Below are 15,977 nucleotides of genomic sequence, written 5' to 3' on the forward strand. Positions count from 1 at the left end.
TCTTCAGTCCTGAGACTGGTTTGATGCAGCTCTCCATGCTACTCTATCCTGTGCAAGCTGCTTCATCTCCAAGTACCTACTACAACCTACATGCTTCTGAATCTGCTTAGTGTACTCATCTCTCGGTCTCCCTCTACGATTTTTACCCTCCACACTGCCCTCCAATGCTAAATTTGTGATCCCTTGATGCCTCAAAACATGTCCTACCACCCGATCCCTTCTTCTAGTCAAGTTGTGCCGCAAACTTCTCTTCTCCCCAATCCTATTCAATACCTCCTCATTAGTTACGTGATCTATCCACCTTATCTTCAGTATTCTTCTGTAGCACCACATTTCGAAAGCTTCTATTCTCTTCTTGTCCAAACTAGTTGTCGTCCATGTTTCACTTCCATACATCACTACATTCCAAACAAATATTTTCAGAAATGATTTCCTGACACTTAAATCTATATTCGATGTTAACAAATTTCTCTTCTTCAGAAACGTTTCCTTGCCATTGCCAGTCTACATTTTATATCCTCTCTACTTCGACCATCATCAGTTATTTTACTTCCTAAATAGCAAAACTCCTTTACTACTTTAAGTGTCTCATTTGCTAATCTAATTCCCTCAGCATCACCCGATTTAATTTGACTGCATTCCATTATCCTCGTTTTGCTTTTGTTGATCTTCATCTTATATCCTCCTTTCAAGACACTGTCCATTCCGTTCAACTGCTCTTCCAAGTCCTTTGCCGTCTCTGACAGAATTACAATGTCATTGGCAAACCTCAAAGTTTTTACTTCTTCTCCATGAATTTTAATACCTACTCCAATTTTTTCTTTTGTTTCCTTTACTGCTTGCTCAATGTACAGATTGAATAACATCGGGGAGAGGCTACAACCCTGTCTCACTCCTTTCCCAACCACTGCTTCCCTTTCATGCCCCTCGACTCTTATGACTGCCATCTGGTTTCTGTACAAATTGTAAATAGCCTTTCGCTCCCTGTATTTTACCCCTGCCACCTTTAGAATTTGAAAAAGAGTATTCCAGTCAACATTGTCAAAAGCTTTCTCTAAGTCTACAAATGCTAGAAACGTAGGTTTGCCTTTTCTTAATCTTTCTTCTAAGATAAGTCGTAAGGTCAGTATTGCCTCACGTGTTCCAACATTTCGACGGAATCCAAACTGATCCTCCCCGAGGTCCGCATCGACCAGTTTTTCCATTCGTCTGTAAAGAATTCGCGTTAGTATTTTGCAGCTGTGACTTATTAAACTGATAGTTCGGTAATTTTCACATCTGTCAGCACCTGCTTTCTTTGGGATTGGAATTATTATATTCTTCTTGAAGTCTGAGGGTATTTCGCCTGTCAAATACATCTTGCTCACCAGCTGGTAGAGTTTTGTCATGACTGGCTCTCCCAAGGCCGTCAGTAGTTCTAATGGAATGTTGTCTACTCCGGGGGCCTTGTTTCGACTCAGGTCTTTCAGTGCTCTGTCAAACTCTTTACGCAGTATCGTATCTCCCATTTCGTCTTCATCTACATCCTCTTCCATTTCCATAATATTGTCCTCAAGTACATCACCCTTGTATAGACCCTCTATATACTCCTTCCACCTTTCAGCTTTCCCTTCTTTGCTTAGAACTGGGTTGCCATCTGAGCTCTTGATATTCATACACGTGGTTCTCTTCTCTCCAAAGGTCTCTTTAATTTTCCTGTAGGCAGTATCTATCTTACCCCTAGTGAGATAAGCTTCTACATCCTTACTTTTGTCCTCTAGCCATCCCTGTTTAGCCATTTTGCACTTCCTGTCGATCTCATTTTTGAGACGTTTGTATTCCTTTTTGCCTGCATCATTTACTGCATTTTTATATTTTCTCCTTTCATCAATTAAATTCAATATTTCTTCTGTTACCCAAGGATTTCTAGCAGCCCTCGTCTTTTTACCTACTTTATCCTCTGCTGCCTTCACTACTACATCCCTCAGAGCTACCCATTCTTCTTCTACTGTATTTCTTTCCCCTATTCCTGTCAATTGTTCCCTTATGCTCTCCCTGAAACTCTGTACAACCTCTGGTTCTTTCAGTTTATCCAGGTCCCATCTCCTTAATTTCCCACATTCTTGCAGTTTCTTCAGTTTTAATCTACAGGTCATAACCAATAGATTGTGGTCAGAGTCCACATCTGCTCCTGGAAATGTCTTACAACTTAAAACCTGGTTCCTATATCTCTGTCTTACCATTATATAATCTATCTGATACCTTTTAGTATCTCCAGGGTTCTTCCACGTATACAACCTTCTTTCATGATTCTTAAACCAAGTGTTACCTATGATTGAGTTGTGCTCTGTGCAAAATTCTACTAGGTGGCTTCCTCTTTCATTTCTTTGCCCCAATCCATATTCACCTACTATGTTTCCTTCTCTCCCTTTTCCTACACTCGAATTCCAGTCACCCATTACTATTAAATTTTCGTCTCCCTTCACTACCTGAATAATTTCTTTTATTTCATCGTACATTTCTTCAATTTCTTCGTCATGTGCAGAGCTAGTTGGCATATAAACTTGTACTACTGTAGTAGGTGTGGGCTTCGTATCTATCTTGGCCACAATAATGCGTTCACTATGCTGTTTGTAGTAGCTTACCCGCATTCCTATTTTCCTATTCATTATTAAACATACTCCTGCATTACCCCTATTTCATTTTGTGTTTATAACCCTGTAGTCACCTGACCAGAAGTCTTGTTCCTCCTGCCACCGAACTTCACTAATTCCCACTATATCTAACTTTAACCTATCCATTTCCCTTTTTAAATTTTCTAACCTACCTGCCCGATTAAGGGATCTGACATTCCACGCTCCGATCCGTAGAACGCCAGTTTTCTTTCTCAGATCACCTATATGGTCCACATTCTTCATTGTTTTGTCCCTTTTGTTAGCTATCACTTACATCTGTCATATAAACACTTTCTCTTCTTAAGTGTTTTATATATACATAAATAAATATTTTATATATCTAAAAACAAAGATGATGTGACTTACCAAACAAAAGCGCTGGCAGGTCGATAAACACACAAACATACACACAAAATTCGAGTTTTCGCAACTGGCGGTTGCTTCGTCAGGAAAGAGGGAAGGAGAGGGAAAGATGAAAGGATGTGGGTTTTAAGGGATAGGGTAAGGAGTCATTCCAATCCCGGGAGCGGAAAGACTTACCTTAGGGGGGGAAAAGGATAGGTATAAACTCGTGCGCACACACACACACACACACATGTCCATCCGCACATACACAGACACAAGCAGACATTTGTAAAGACAAAGAGTTTGGGCAGAGATGTCAGTCGAGGCAGAAGTACAGAGGCAAAGAAGTTGTTGAAAGACAGGTGAGGTATGAGCAGTGGCAACTTGAAATTAGCGGAGGTTGAGGCCTGGCGGATATCGAGAAGAGACGATATACTGAAGGGCAAGTTCCAATCTCTGAAGTTCTGACAGGTTGGTGTTAGTGTGAAGTATCCAGATAACTCGGGCGGTGTAACACTGCGCCAAGATGTGCTGGCCGTGCACCAGGGCATGATTAACTACAGGGTGATCCTCATTACCAACAAAAACTGTCTGCCTGTGTCCATTCATGTGAATGGACAGTTAGTTGCTGGTCATTCCCACATAGAAAGCTTCACAGTGTAGGCAGGTCAGTTGGTAAATCACGTGGGTGCTTTCACACGTGGTCTGCCTTTGATCATGTACACCTTCCGGGTTACAGGACTGGGGTAGGTGGTGGTGGGAGGGTGCATGGGACAGGTTTTACAACGGGGGCGGTTACAAGGGTAGGAGCCAGAGGGTAGGGAAGGTGGTTTGGGAATTTCATAGGGATGAACCAAGAGGTTACGAAGGTTAGGTGGACGGTGGAAAGACACTCCAGAATTTCCTCTACAACCTCACCTCCTTTGGTTCCATCAGATTCACTTGGTTCTACTCCAAAACCCATGCCACTTTCGTTGACATCGACCTCCATCTATCCAATGGCCAGCTTCACACGTCTGTCCACATCAAACCCACCAACAAGCAACAGTACCTCTATTATGACAGCTGCCACCCATTCCATATCAAACGGTCCCTTCCCTACAGCCTAGGTCTTCGTGGCAAACAAATCTGCTCCAGGCCGGAATCCTTGAACCATTACACCAACAACCTGAAAACAGCTTTCGCATCCCGCAACTACCCTCCCGACCTGGTACAGAAGCAAATAACCAGAGCCACTTCCTCATCCCCTCAAACCCAGAACTTCCCACAGAAGTGCCCCACTTGTGACAGGATACTTTCCGGGACTGGATCAGACTCTGATTGTGGCTCTCCAGCAGGGATACGACTTTCTAAAATCCTGCCCCGAAATGAGATCCATCCTTCATGAAATCCTCCCCACTCCACAAAGAGTGTCTTTCTGCCGTCCACCTAACCTTCGTAACCTCTTAGTTCATCACTATGAAATCCCCAAACCACCTTCCCTACCCTCTGGCTCCTACCCTTGTAACCGCCCCCGGTGTAAAACCTGCCCTATGCACCCTCCCACCACCACCTACTCCAGTCCTGTAACCCGGAAGGTGTACATGATCAAAGGCAGAGCCACATGTGAAAGCACCCATGTGATTTACCAACTGACCTGCCTACACTGTGATGCTTTCTAAGTGGGAATGACCAGCAACAAACTGTCCATTCACATGAATGGACACAGGCAGACAGTGTTTGTTGGTAATGAGGATCACCCTGTAGCTAAACATGCCCTGGTGCACAGCCAGCACATCTTGGCACAGTGTTACACCGTCCGAGTTATCTGGATACTTCCCACTAACACCAACCAGTGAGAAGTCCGGAGATGGGAACTTGCTATTCAGTATATCCTCTCTTCTCGATATCCGCCAGGCCTCAACCTCCGCTAATTTCAAGTTGCCGCCGCTCATACCTCACCTGTCTTTCAACAACTTCTTTGCCTCTCTACTTCCGCCTCGACTGACATCTCTGCCCAAACTCTGTCTTTACAAATGTGTGCTTGTGTCTGTGTATGTGCGGATGGACATATGTGTGTGCGCACGAGTGTATACCTATCCTTTTTCCCCCCTAAGGTAAGTCTTTCCGCTCCCGGGATTGGAATGACTCCTTACCCTATCCCTTCAAACCCACTTCTTTTCATCTTTAGCTCTCCTTCCCTCTTTCCTGACGAAGCAACCGCCGGTTGCGAAAGCTCGAATTTTGTATGTATGTTTGTGTTTGTTTGTGTGTCTATCGACCTGCCAGCACTTTTGTTTGGTAAGTCACATCATCTTTGTTTTTAGATATATTTTTCCCACATGGAATGTTTCCCTCTATTATATTCATATCATTAATTTAATTAAATATTTTCGTCACCAACTGTGCTAGTTTCATTTGCCTCCTATTATCTTGTTCCGTGTATAGTCCACTTCTCTTTTTCTATTTATTGATTTATTTACTACTATATACCTCTTTACTTCTGTATGCATCCTCTTTGGTTTGAAGCTGGCACAGTACTTACAGTAGAATATCTTTGGCTTCCCTCTGACAACCATGCCTCCATCCTTGCTACCCTCCCTGTTTTCCTTTCCCTGTTGCTTCATAACCTGGGTTGTGAGTAACTAAATCCACTTTCCCTTCTTCCCTTTCTTTCCCCTCTCTCTTCCCTGGTGAAGAAACATTTATTCCGAAAGCTAGGAACATAAATTTTCGGTTGTTTTTTTGTGTATCTATCGGCTGTACTGAGCTGAGGTAAGTACTGGCCAGTCCCTCTATCTCTTTGTTAGTATTTGTTTCACATCTTTATATGAGGTTTTCAATTAATTATCCAGAACACAAAACCCACATACAAAAAATGCTACACAAGCTCAGAGAACCACAATTGTAGTATTTTAAGATGTATGTGCAACACATAAAGTGCAAATTGATGAGGGGCTACATGGTCACCTCGAAAGTAACAGCGATCCAGTGTTTGAAAATAAGTGGAAACCTTAACAGTTTTTGTCTGCAAATTTCTTTTATTTAGCTTGGTATCTGGTTTCATTCATAATGATCATCATTAAATTGATCTAAAAAATAGTATGCATACCTGTGGGGTGATAGTATTATGATAAGCTACAACAATACATTTATTTGCATGGATTCAATATATATGAGAAGCACATAACAAACAAAGTACCTGTCTCCTTAAAGACAAATAAAACTGATAGCCATAGTTGCAATTATCACATAATATAAAAACATTATAAAGCTATAATGAAAATTCATGGCCCATGATGTAGGGCCATTGTCAGTGTACTATGGTTGCAACTACAGTAAAAATGGTTGAAGGGGTTTGGCCATTAGGTGTTGCTGACTGTAAGAACAATTTACAAAGCTAGAGGGGGTGATCGTTGAAATTCTACATAAGGTAAAACAAGATGCATTAAAATACAATTAAAAAAGAGCTACAGTATATAAATGAGGCCAAAACAGAATACTAGTAAAAATTATAGATATCAGCTCTCAGATTGTATCAGAGACATGTACAGTACATAATGAAATCAAATGAAAGCAGGATACTGAGATTTGGAAAAGCTACAGGCACACAGATTCCATGAAAACAGAATCTCTGAGATGCATGCACATGTGATCAAGTCATGGACCTTCAGGGGTGTAAAATAAATGAACAGAATCCGAATGTGAAAATCTACAACAGCCACTCATATAGTGAAAAATAGACATATGGTGTAAATTTGTTATGATCAATCAGAATTTTATTGAGGTGATGTTTCTTAAACCCATGGACCTCTATTTCCCCCAGTATGTTTAATAGGTGACCTGTTGGTACAGTACGTACAACATGCATGTAGAAGAAGAAGAAAAAAAGAAGAAGATGCTTGTGTACAGCTACTGGAAGAAATAAAAATCTACAGATATAAGAAACGCCATCTCAATAAAATTCTGAACAACTTTACACCAACTGGCTATTTTGCATTGCATGACAGACCATTTATGTCTTACATATCCAGATGTCATGATTCTGTTCATTTGTTTTCTGACCCTGTCTTGATCATGGATATGTACATCTTATCTGCTCTGTTTTCACACAGCTGGTGTGCTACAGTGTTTCTCGTGTCTTGACACATTGTTTTCAGTTAATTTCAATGTGTGCCACATAAATAGTGGGCACCTGTTTGAGAATCAACATTTGTAATTTTCACCTAGTTTTTTTGCTGTAGACCTGATAATATCCTTTAGCTCTTTTTTATTGTGTTTCAAATCACGATATTTTGGCTTTTGTGGTATTTTGAACATATCTTCTCTGGCTCTGTAACACAGTACTGTAAATTGCGCTTAGCTGGCATTTATCATTTTTGTGCTCTGGTTCTTTTTAATTTATATTTTATTGCATTCATTTTAGCTTATCTGGAATTTCAAACATCTCCTCTCTGGCTTTGTAACACACCTTTGTAAACTATGCTTACTGTCAGCAACGCCTAATGACAGTGCCACTAAAGCAGAGTTATTAAACGCAATTTTCCGAAACTCCTTCACCAAAGAAGATTAAGTAAATATTCCTGAATTCCAATCAAGAACAACTGCAAAGATGACAAACATAGAAATGCATATCCTTGGTGTAGCAAAACAGCTTAAATCACTTAATAAAGGCAAAGCCTCCAGTCCAGATGGTATACTATACAGGCTCCTTTGAGAGTATGCGGATACAATAGCTCCATATTTAGCAATTATATACAACCACTCTCTCATGGAAAGATCCATACTTAAAGACTGGAAAATTGTTCAAGTTACACCAATACCTGAAAAGGGAAATAGAAGTAATCTGCTGAATTATAGGCCTATATCACTAACTTTGATTTGCAGTAGGGTTTTGGAACATATGCTATCTTCGATATTATGAATTACCTAAAATAAAACGATTTATTGACACACGGTCAGCACTGATTCAGAAAATATTGTTGTTGTGAAACACATCTAGCTCTTTATACTCATGGAGTGCTATCAACAGGGGATGTCAAATTGATTCCATATTTTTAGATTTCCAGAAGCATTTCGACACTGTTCCTCACGAGCATCTTCCAATCAAACTGCATGCTTATGGAATATCGCCTCAGCTGTGCGACTGGATTCATGATTTCCTGTCAGAAGAGTCACAGTTCGTAGTAATAGACAGAAAGTCATCAAGTAAAACCGAAGTAATATCCGGTGTTCCCCAAGGAAGTGTTATAGGCCCTCTATTATTCCTGATCTATATAAACGACATAGGAGACAATATGAGTAGCCCTCTTGGATTGCTTGCAGAAGATGCTGTCATTTACTCTCTTGTAAATTCATCAGATGACAAAAATGAATTGCAATATGATTTAGATAAGATATCTGTATGGTGTGAAAAGTGGTAGTTGACCCTGAATAAAGAAAAGTGTGAAGTTATTCCCATGAGTACTAAAAGAAATCTGATAAATTTCAATTACATGGTAAGTCACACAAATCTGAAGGCTGTAAATTCAACTAAATACTTAGGGATTACAATTACAAATAACCTAAATTGGAATAATCACGTAGATAATGTTGTGGTTAGAGCAAACCAAAGACTGTGATTCATTGGCAGAACACTTAGGAGTGTAATATTGTTTGATGTGTATGACTGTCTACTAAAGAGACTGCTTACGCCACACTTGTCCATTCTATCCTGTAGTATTGCTCTGCAGTGTGGGATCCGCATCAGGTGGGACTGACGGGTAACATCAAAAAAGTTCAAAGAAGGGCAGCTCGTTTTGTATTACCGCAAAATAGAGGAGATAGTGCCACAGACATGATTCGTGAATTGGTGTGGCAGTTATTAAAAGAAAGGCATTTTTTGTTGTGAGGGGATCTTCTCATGAAATTTCAATCACCAATTTTCTCTTCCAATTGCAAAAACATTCTTTTTGCACCCACCTACATAGGGAGAAATGACCATCATGATAAAATAAGAGAAATTATGGCTCACACAGAAAAATGTAAGTGCTTGTTTTTCCCACACACTGTTCTATAGTGGAACGGTAGAGAGACAGCCTGGAGGCGGTTCATTAACCCTCTGCTGCCAGGCACTTTATTGTGAATAGCGGAGTAGTCACATAGATGTATATGTGTGATTAGTGTTCATTACAGCTTTATCATGTGTGTATTTTACGTGATGATTCCAACATTTACTATCATTTTTATTTGTTGCTTTTACTAGGTTCAAGGAGACAGGTGCATTATTTGTAGGAAACTTCTCAGATAATGTGAATCTGTGTTGCTAATTATACTATTGTAACTTAACATAATGTACTTACTTATGAATATGCAAAGTCTTGTTTACCTTACTCTAATGATATTCATTGTAATTGAAACTATTTATTGGACGGAGTAAAAGAAGTTAGTGGTTGAAGACTGTTTCGGATTCCACATACATTTTAAATGCAAATTGTAACATTCACTCTCCCACACAATACTTCTTGAATAAACAAAAAAAAACCTGATGTTCACCTACATTACATTCACCCATACTACTCAAATCTCCCTCACATTTATTTTTATTTTGTAACTTACATTTATTTTGAAGTTGTTAATTCCAAAATCTCCTTTAATTCTTATCGGTTATATCCATTTTTTTAAAATTTTCATTCATACTTATATTTAATTATCTATCATCTTCATCACTTACGAGTTTGTAAACTAGAAATATTAACACTTTTGAGCATCCTGACAGTCTCCCTAAGGGATAGGCAGAGTGTGGGGATGAGTGAATGGCAAGGCAGTTGGGTAGTAGTCTCGGGTGAGTGCAGACTGTGTCACAGTGTAATGTTGTTTGATGTGTATGACTATGACAGAATGTGAACTTTGTATATGTGTTTATTTCAAAAGTTTCTCAGGAAGCAGTGTCTGGCAACATTGTAATGTGTATTTTGAGTGAATAAACTGCCCATCAGCAATAATTAATTAATTTCACTGTTTTTTCTCTTCTTTTGTTCTTTCAATAAATGTCAAAACCATTAACAATTCTATACCCAGTGTGCCCTAAGTTACGTTATTTTGGAATTTCAGTTCACATTGTTCACCATGAGTGAAGAAACGGAAATGTTTCATGCTGTTTCTGTACACTCTTGAGCTTTCTTTGTATTTGCTGTTATCATCATGTTTTGAGTTGTCGATTTGGGGAGAAAGCAAATACCAGTCAATGGCTGTGTCACTCAACATGTTGGTCATTTATTATTAATTAATTTTTCAAACACACTGTTAAACCAGAAAACTATGCTGAAGCGCCAGAGAAACTGGTGTAGGCATACACTTTCAAATGCAGAGATATATAAACAGGCAGGATATGGTGCTGTGGTTGGCAACGCCTATATAAGACAACAAGTGTCTGGCATAGGTGTTAGATTAGTTACTGCAGCTTCAATGGTAGGTTATCAAGGTCTAAGTGAGTTTGAATGTGGTGTTATGTAGTTGGCGCATGATCAACGGGACATGTTATCTCCGAGGTAGCGATGAAATGGGGATTTTCCTGCATGAAAATTTCAGGAGTGTACCATGAATATCAGGAATCTGGTAAAATGTCAAATCTCCGACAATACTGTGGTAGGTAAAAGATCCTGCAAGAATGGGACCAACAATGACTGAAGAGCATCGTTCAACATGACACAAGTGCAACCTTTTTGCAAATTTCTGCAGATGGATGTGTACGGGTATGGAGACAACCTTATGAATCCATGGACCCCGCATGTCAGCAGGGATCTGTTGAAGCTGTTGGAGGCTCCGCAGTGGTGTAGGGCAAGTGCGGTTGGAGTGATATGGGACTCCTAATATGTCTAAATATGTTTATGACAGGTGAATGTATGTGCGCATCATGACTGATCACCTGCAACCATTCTTATCTATTGTGCATTCCTATTGATTTGAGCAATTCTAGCAGGAGAATGTGATGCCCCACACATCCAGAATTACTACAGAGTGGCTCCAGGAACACTCTTCCGAGTTTAAACACTTCTGCTAGCCATCAAGCTCCCCAAACATGAACATTATTGAGCATATCTGGGATGCCTTGCAACGTGCTGTTCAGAAGAGATCTCCACCCCGTCATACTCTTACAGATTTATGGACAGCCCTGCAGGATTCATGGTGTAAGTTCCCTCCAGCACTACTTCAGAACTTAGTTGAGTCCACACCACATAGTGTTGCAGCAACTCTGCGGACTTGTGTGGTCCATACACAATATTTTGCATGTGTACCAGCTTCTTTGGCTCTTCAGTGTATTCCTGATGTAGAACTTACTCTTCATAATACAAATAAACACAAACATATACTTTTGCTTCTTAACTGCACTCAGTTTAAGTTCATATTCTTGTAACAACATTAATGATTTGGCACTCCAGCCTCAACAACAAATCACATTCCTTATTCTGAACATAAATTATTTAAACACACCTCCACTCAGCCATTACTGTACCTGCACTATTGCCCTCAACATGCACCTTTGATAACCGTTAGACACTCTGGTCCCTAAACGACTGCCACTGACAGTTGAAAGGCGAAGATACCTTTGTTCTTGCAGCATCAGCTGCTGCTACGGCAATTCAATAAACTTTCCATCTGTTATGGACCAATGATACAGAAAGGTTTATGTTCTTATTTTTGCTTTTGTGTCATAGTACGACAGGAGCTAGTGTGTAACTGCCGCAAAGTGTGTGGCGTGTGGAAACTGAGATTGACATCAAGTTGATGGTTAGAAACTTAGTGAAAGACCATATGTTATGACTGGAAGTAACATGAGCTCTTTCAGTATTGGTGAACAAAGTCCCAGTCATCTTAAATACTAAACATATAATCAGAGTCTCAATTCAAAGTCCATCTCGACAGAAGCTTGCACAACAAATGTGAATTATTTATGCAGCTGCTGGGTCAGACCATCAGATATTCCCATCTTATATGTTCATTGTGACTCTTGGAGTTGAGGATTCCAAAAGCAGAACTGTCTGCTACACTATAATATAATTGCGACACACTAAATATGTCTCTGTATTGCTGGAGTTGCAGAATATTAGAGTTGCTCTGTCAAAACTGTAAACCCCCTCAGACATTTTGCTTTTAGAAGCAAGATATGTCCCTGCTGTATCTGTCAGAAGTATTCCACTTCTCAGTCTTTGGATTTTTTCAAGTGTATCTCCTAACATAGCCTCTCCTGGGTAATTAATATGTTTTGTTAAAAACACTGATAATATTGAATATGTTTATGGTAGGCAGTGAAAACCTCGTAACTCCATTTTGTTAAATTTTACAGGAGAAGCAGAAAAGTTTCTTAAAAATTAATGTGAAGTGATACGGATAAAGTTGCTACATGTGTAGCTTTATAGCAGATGCCTAGTTATTGACAGATTAGAAAATCCATATACTTTGAAATTCCTCTTTGATAATGGAGGTACTGTGTACTGGAATTACAAAATTATTGCAGACAGATGGAGTTACGAGAATTTATTTGTCTAACTTTCATATGCAATAAAGACTTTTACTGTCAGGTGTCTTAGCTGCTGGTGAATCTTCTGAGCTGTGTTGTCATAGTCCATGAAACATTTCCATTCTTAATATGTTTCATCCAGAGCTCTGCTGGACATCTTCAGAGGTGTTCCTTGTTGCACTCAGTCTTGCTGATGGACATTAGGGTGCTACATTGTGGAAAATGGCCATTGTTGAAGTTTACATGTGCATTTAGGTTCATGTGTGATTGTGTATGTGAATGTGTACACTACCTGCAGAAGAAAAGCCAGAGCTTGAAAACTGGTTAGGTAATACACATCGATGTGCTAAAAGTGACTAATTCGCAGAACTTAAAATGTGGATACATTACTGTGAAAGAAAAGTGTATCATTTTAAGAACTCACAAAAACTATTCACAATGGTTGCATCTCATCACTGATGTATATTTTGACTTGTTCCTTATCTCTATGGTTTCTCTTTCATGGTGGAATCGGTAGTGCAAGATGTTCAATGAATGAAGGAATCTGTCAGTCAGTTGACTTCTTGGAGACAGACTTTTGCTCATTGTCATTTGGGGGTTGTTTTGTTTTGGATTATGTTTTTAGATATAGTATTCTTTAAATTGGAAATATTTACAGTAAATAAACCTTTTCTTTTTATCAGGCTGCAGTGAATGAGAAATTGTCGGAACAAGAATTTCAAGACTGTTTAAACTTGGGTATCTTATCTGTCATTGAAGAATTTAAAACAAGGCATAATGGTATGGTAAGTCTCAAATAACAGAGTCTATAAATGAAAATTCAGCGCCAAAATATAGTTACAAAATCAGAGAGACAGAAATGCTGGCCAGTGCTTATATTGAGGAGATGAACTCACACAGCCCTCTCAGATTTCAGAACAATTGGTAACTTCTTCAGTAAGGAATGAGAAATTAGTTGTGGGATGTTGAAAAGGGAGAGAGGGAAGGAGGTCAGTCAGATGTCAACTTAAGAAGGACCCATATGTTGATAAAGAGGGAAAGAAGAAAAAAGAAGATGAACGAAAATGATTCATAGAGTAAAAAGTACAATTTTAAGAGCTGTGACAGCATCAGTTCATAGAGGATGGAAGGAATGGAGTGAGAACTGAAGATTGATTAGAACCAGAACAGAAAATGAAAACTGGAAAGAATAAAGAGAAAGGAGGAAATGGGAAAGACAAAGGGGGAGAGATGAAGGGCTGTTGACTATCTAAGACTGTAATAAGATAAAGTTCCAACAAATACCATGTAAGAAAGGAGGCTGGAGTATGGGTTGGACCACTTGGGATGCAATTCAGGAATGTGTACAAATTCTTATCTTTACAATACATGGAAACCTATGCTGGGTCCTCTTAAGTTATACTGTAGAGACCATTCTAAGAAACTAGTTACTGGCTGTTCACAGTTCTCTTGCATACATTCCTGCATTCTGGTAGTTTGGTTGTCGTCTTTCCTATACAGAAAGTTGTTAAGTGAACGGATGTCATCTGTGTAGGGCTCGGGGAGGAGTAGATGGAATGGCGGGTTGGTGGGGCCCAGTGGCAGTCTCATCGTTGAGAAAAACATTTTATTAATCTTCGAGTACACATTTGTCATTGACGATGTGAGGCAGACATGCCCCAATCTGGCATGGAGGCTGGCAACGGTCAGCAGACATCTGGCTTCTGCTCCATTGTTATAGGACTCACATGGGCACCCTGTGGCGTGGACAACAGCCTGAACAGTGGCCAGCAGTCTATCAGTTGGCCAAGACCCTGACATCAGCAGTGCTTTACTACTTCTTGTCATGTCTGCCCTCTGCAGTGAACACCCACATCCGGGCAACTCGGGCACAGCTCACATCGTCTGAGGTGGTAATGGAAGATTGCATTGCATGGGACATAATCCGCTGCCCCTGTCAGGAGTTGGGAGGTGGCAGGTGCAGACAGCAGGTGCCACAGGGTGGTCTTAGTATGAGAGGTAGCTGCCCTGAATAAGTTTTTAACCCATCGCTGCAGCTAGTCATTTAGCATAGCCCTGGCATTGCTCTAGTGCCACTGGGCTCTGAATGCATCTGTCCAAAAATTAGCAGTTATTTATACTGCTCTGGGGACCTTTTGTTGCACTATTATCCAGTACCTGATCACGTAGCGCATATTATGGTTCTTGCCCTGGTGTGATGACACCATTCTGCCAGTTCCTGCTTTTGCTGCTGCATAGTGGTGGTTTCACAGAGCATGCTGAGACCATCTTGCAGTCATTTTGCATACATGTTGCTATAACCACATATGGCGACAGTGTGGTACCAGCCAGCATTAGCTACAGCAATGCTCCATGGCAGTTTTATCACAAATTCCTACAAGTTTCACTTAAAACTAGGCAGCAATGCTACGTCCCCATGTCCACGGGGAAGTCCCGACCGCTTGGATCTTACTCACAACTGGTTACCCACGCAATTACTTCCATCATTTGATTTACGAAATAAGAGACACACTCCCAAGATTATACTAAACTATAAATCTCATGCGTTACTTTCAAAATTATTTAATTGGATTGATAAAAAAATCTGTTCCCTGAGTGGCAGCAGAACACACATGTGGAAGCCTGTTGTAATTGTCAAGCTATTGGAGCCAGTGGCTCCTTCTTCAGGCAGAAGGATTGAAGGGGAAGGTAGAAGGTTGAAGGACAAGGACTGGAAAGATCTAGGAAAAGGAGTACGTTTCGGGAAAGTCACCCAGAACTGCAGGTCAGGGGAGACTTACCATAAGGGATGAGAAGGAAGTCTTCTCATAATGTACGGTAAGTCTCCCATGACCTGCAGTTCTGGAAACAGATTGTAAATAGACAGAATACAGCGCTGCAGTTGGCAATGGCTATATAAGACAACAAGTGTCTGATACAGTTGTTAGATTGGTTACTGCTGGTACAATGGCAGGTTATCAAGTTTTAAGTGAGTTTAAACATGGTGCTATAGTCAGCGCACGAGCGATTGGACACAGCATATCTGAGGTAGCAATGAAGCGGTGATTTTCCTGTACAACAATTTCAGGAGTGTACCTTGAATATCAGGAATCTGGCAAAACATCAAATCTCTGACATCACTGCAGCTGGAAAAAGAGCCTGCAAGAATGGGACTAATGATGACTGAAGAGCATCAGTCAACATGATGGCAGTGCAACCTTTCCACAAATTGCTGTATGAATGGAAGTTGAATTATTTTCCTAAAATTCTTCTGGGTTTTAGACTGTGTGGGAAACATAGACTTTTGATAGAGTTTAAATATGCATATATTTGTTCATTGGACTTGTTATATCTAGATACTGTTTTCTTTATGCTTTGAGTTAGACAATTCTGCTTTTACTAGCTGTTGTCAAGTTGTATTTTCCTGACTGTGAGAGTAGAAAACCATTTCAGTCAAGTCCTGTTGAGTCATTGAATTATTAGCATGTTACATCTACATCTACATCCATACCCATACTCCA

General features: G+C 40.0%; 1 protein-coding gene across 2 annotated transcripts in view; it reads left to right on the plus strand.

Moving 5' to 3' along the window:
• LOC126335524 (meiosis 1 arrest protein-like) overlaps positions 1-15,977 on the plus strand; it is a 241,279-nt gene that overhangs the window by 59,857 nt on the left and 165,445 nt on the right. The window contains exon 3 of one of the 2 annotated variants that reach the window (XM_049998882.1): positions 13,161-13,262. The exons of the other annotated variant lie outside the window; for it this stretch is intronic. Coding sequence (XP_049854839.1) covers positions 13,161-13,262 — 102 coding nt within the window. The remainder of the gene's footprint in view (positions 1-13,160; positions 13,263-15,977) is intronic. 2 annotated transcript variants of the gene reach the window in all.

The sequence above is a fragment of the Schistocerca gregaria genome, chromosome 2 (assembly GCF_023897955.1).
Source record: "Schistocerca gregaria isolate iqSchGreg1 chromosome 2, iqSchGreg1.2, whole genome shotgun sequence".
In the NCBI taxonomy this organism is placed as follows: Eukaryota; Metazoa; Arthropoda; class Insecta; order Orthoptera; family Acrididae; genus Schistocerca; species Schistocerca gregaria.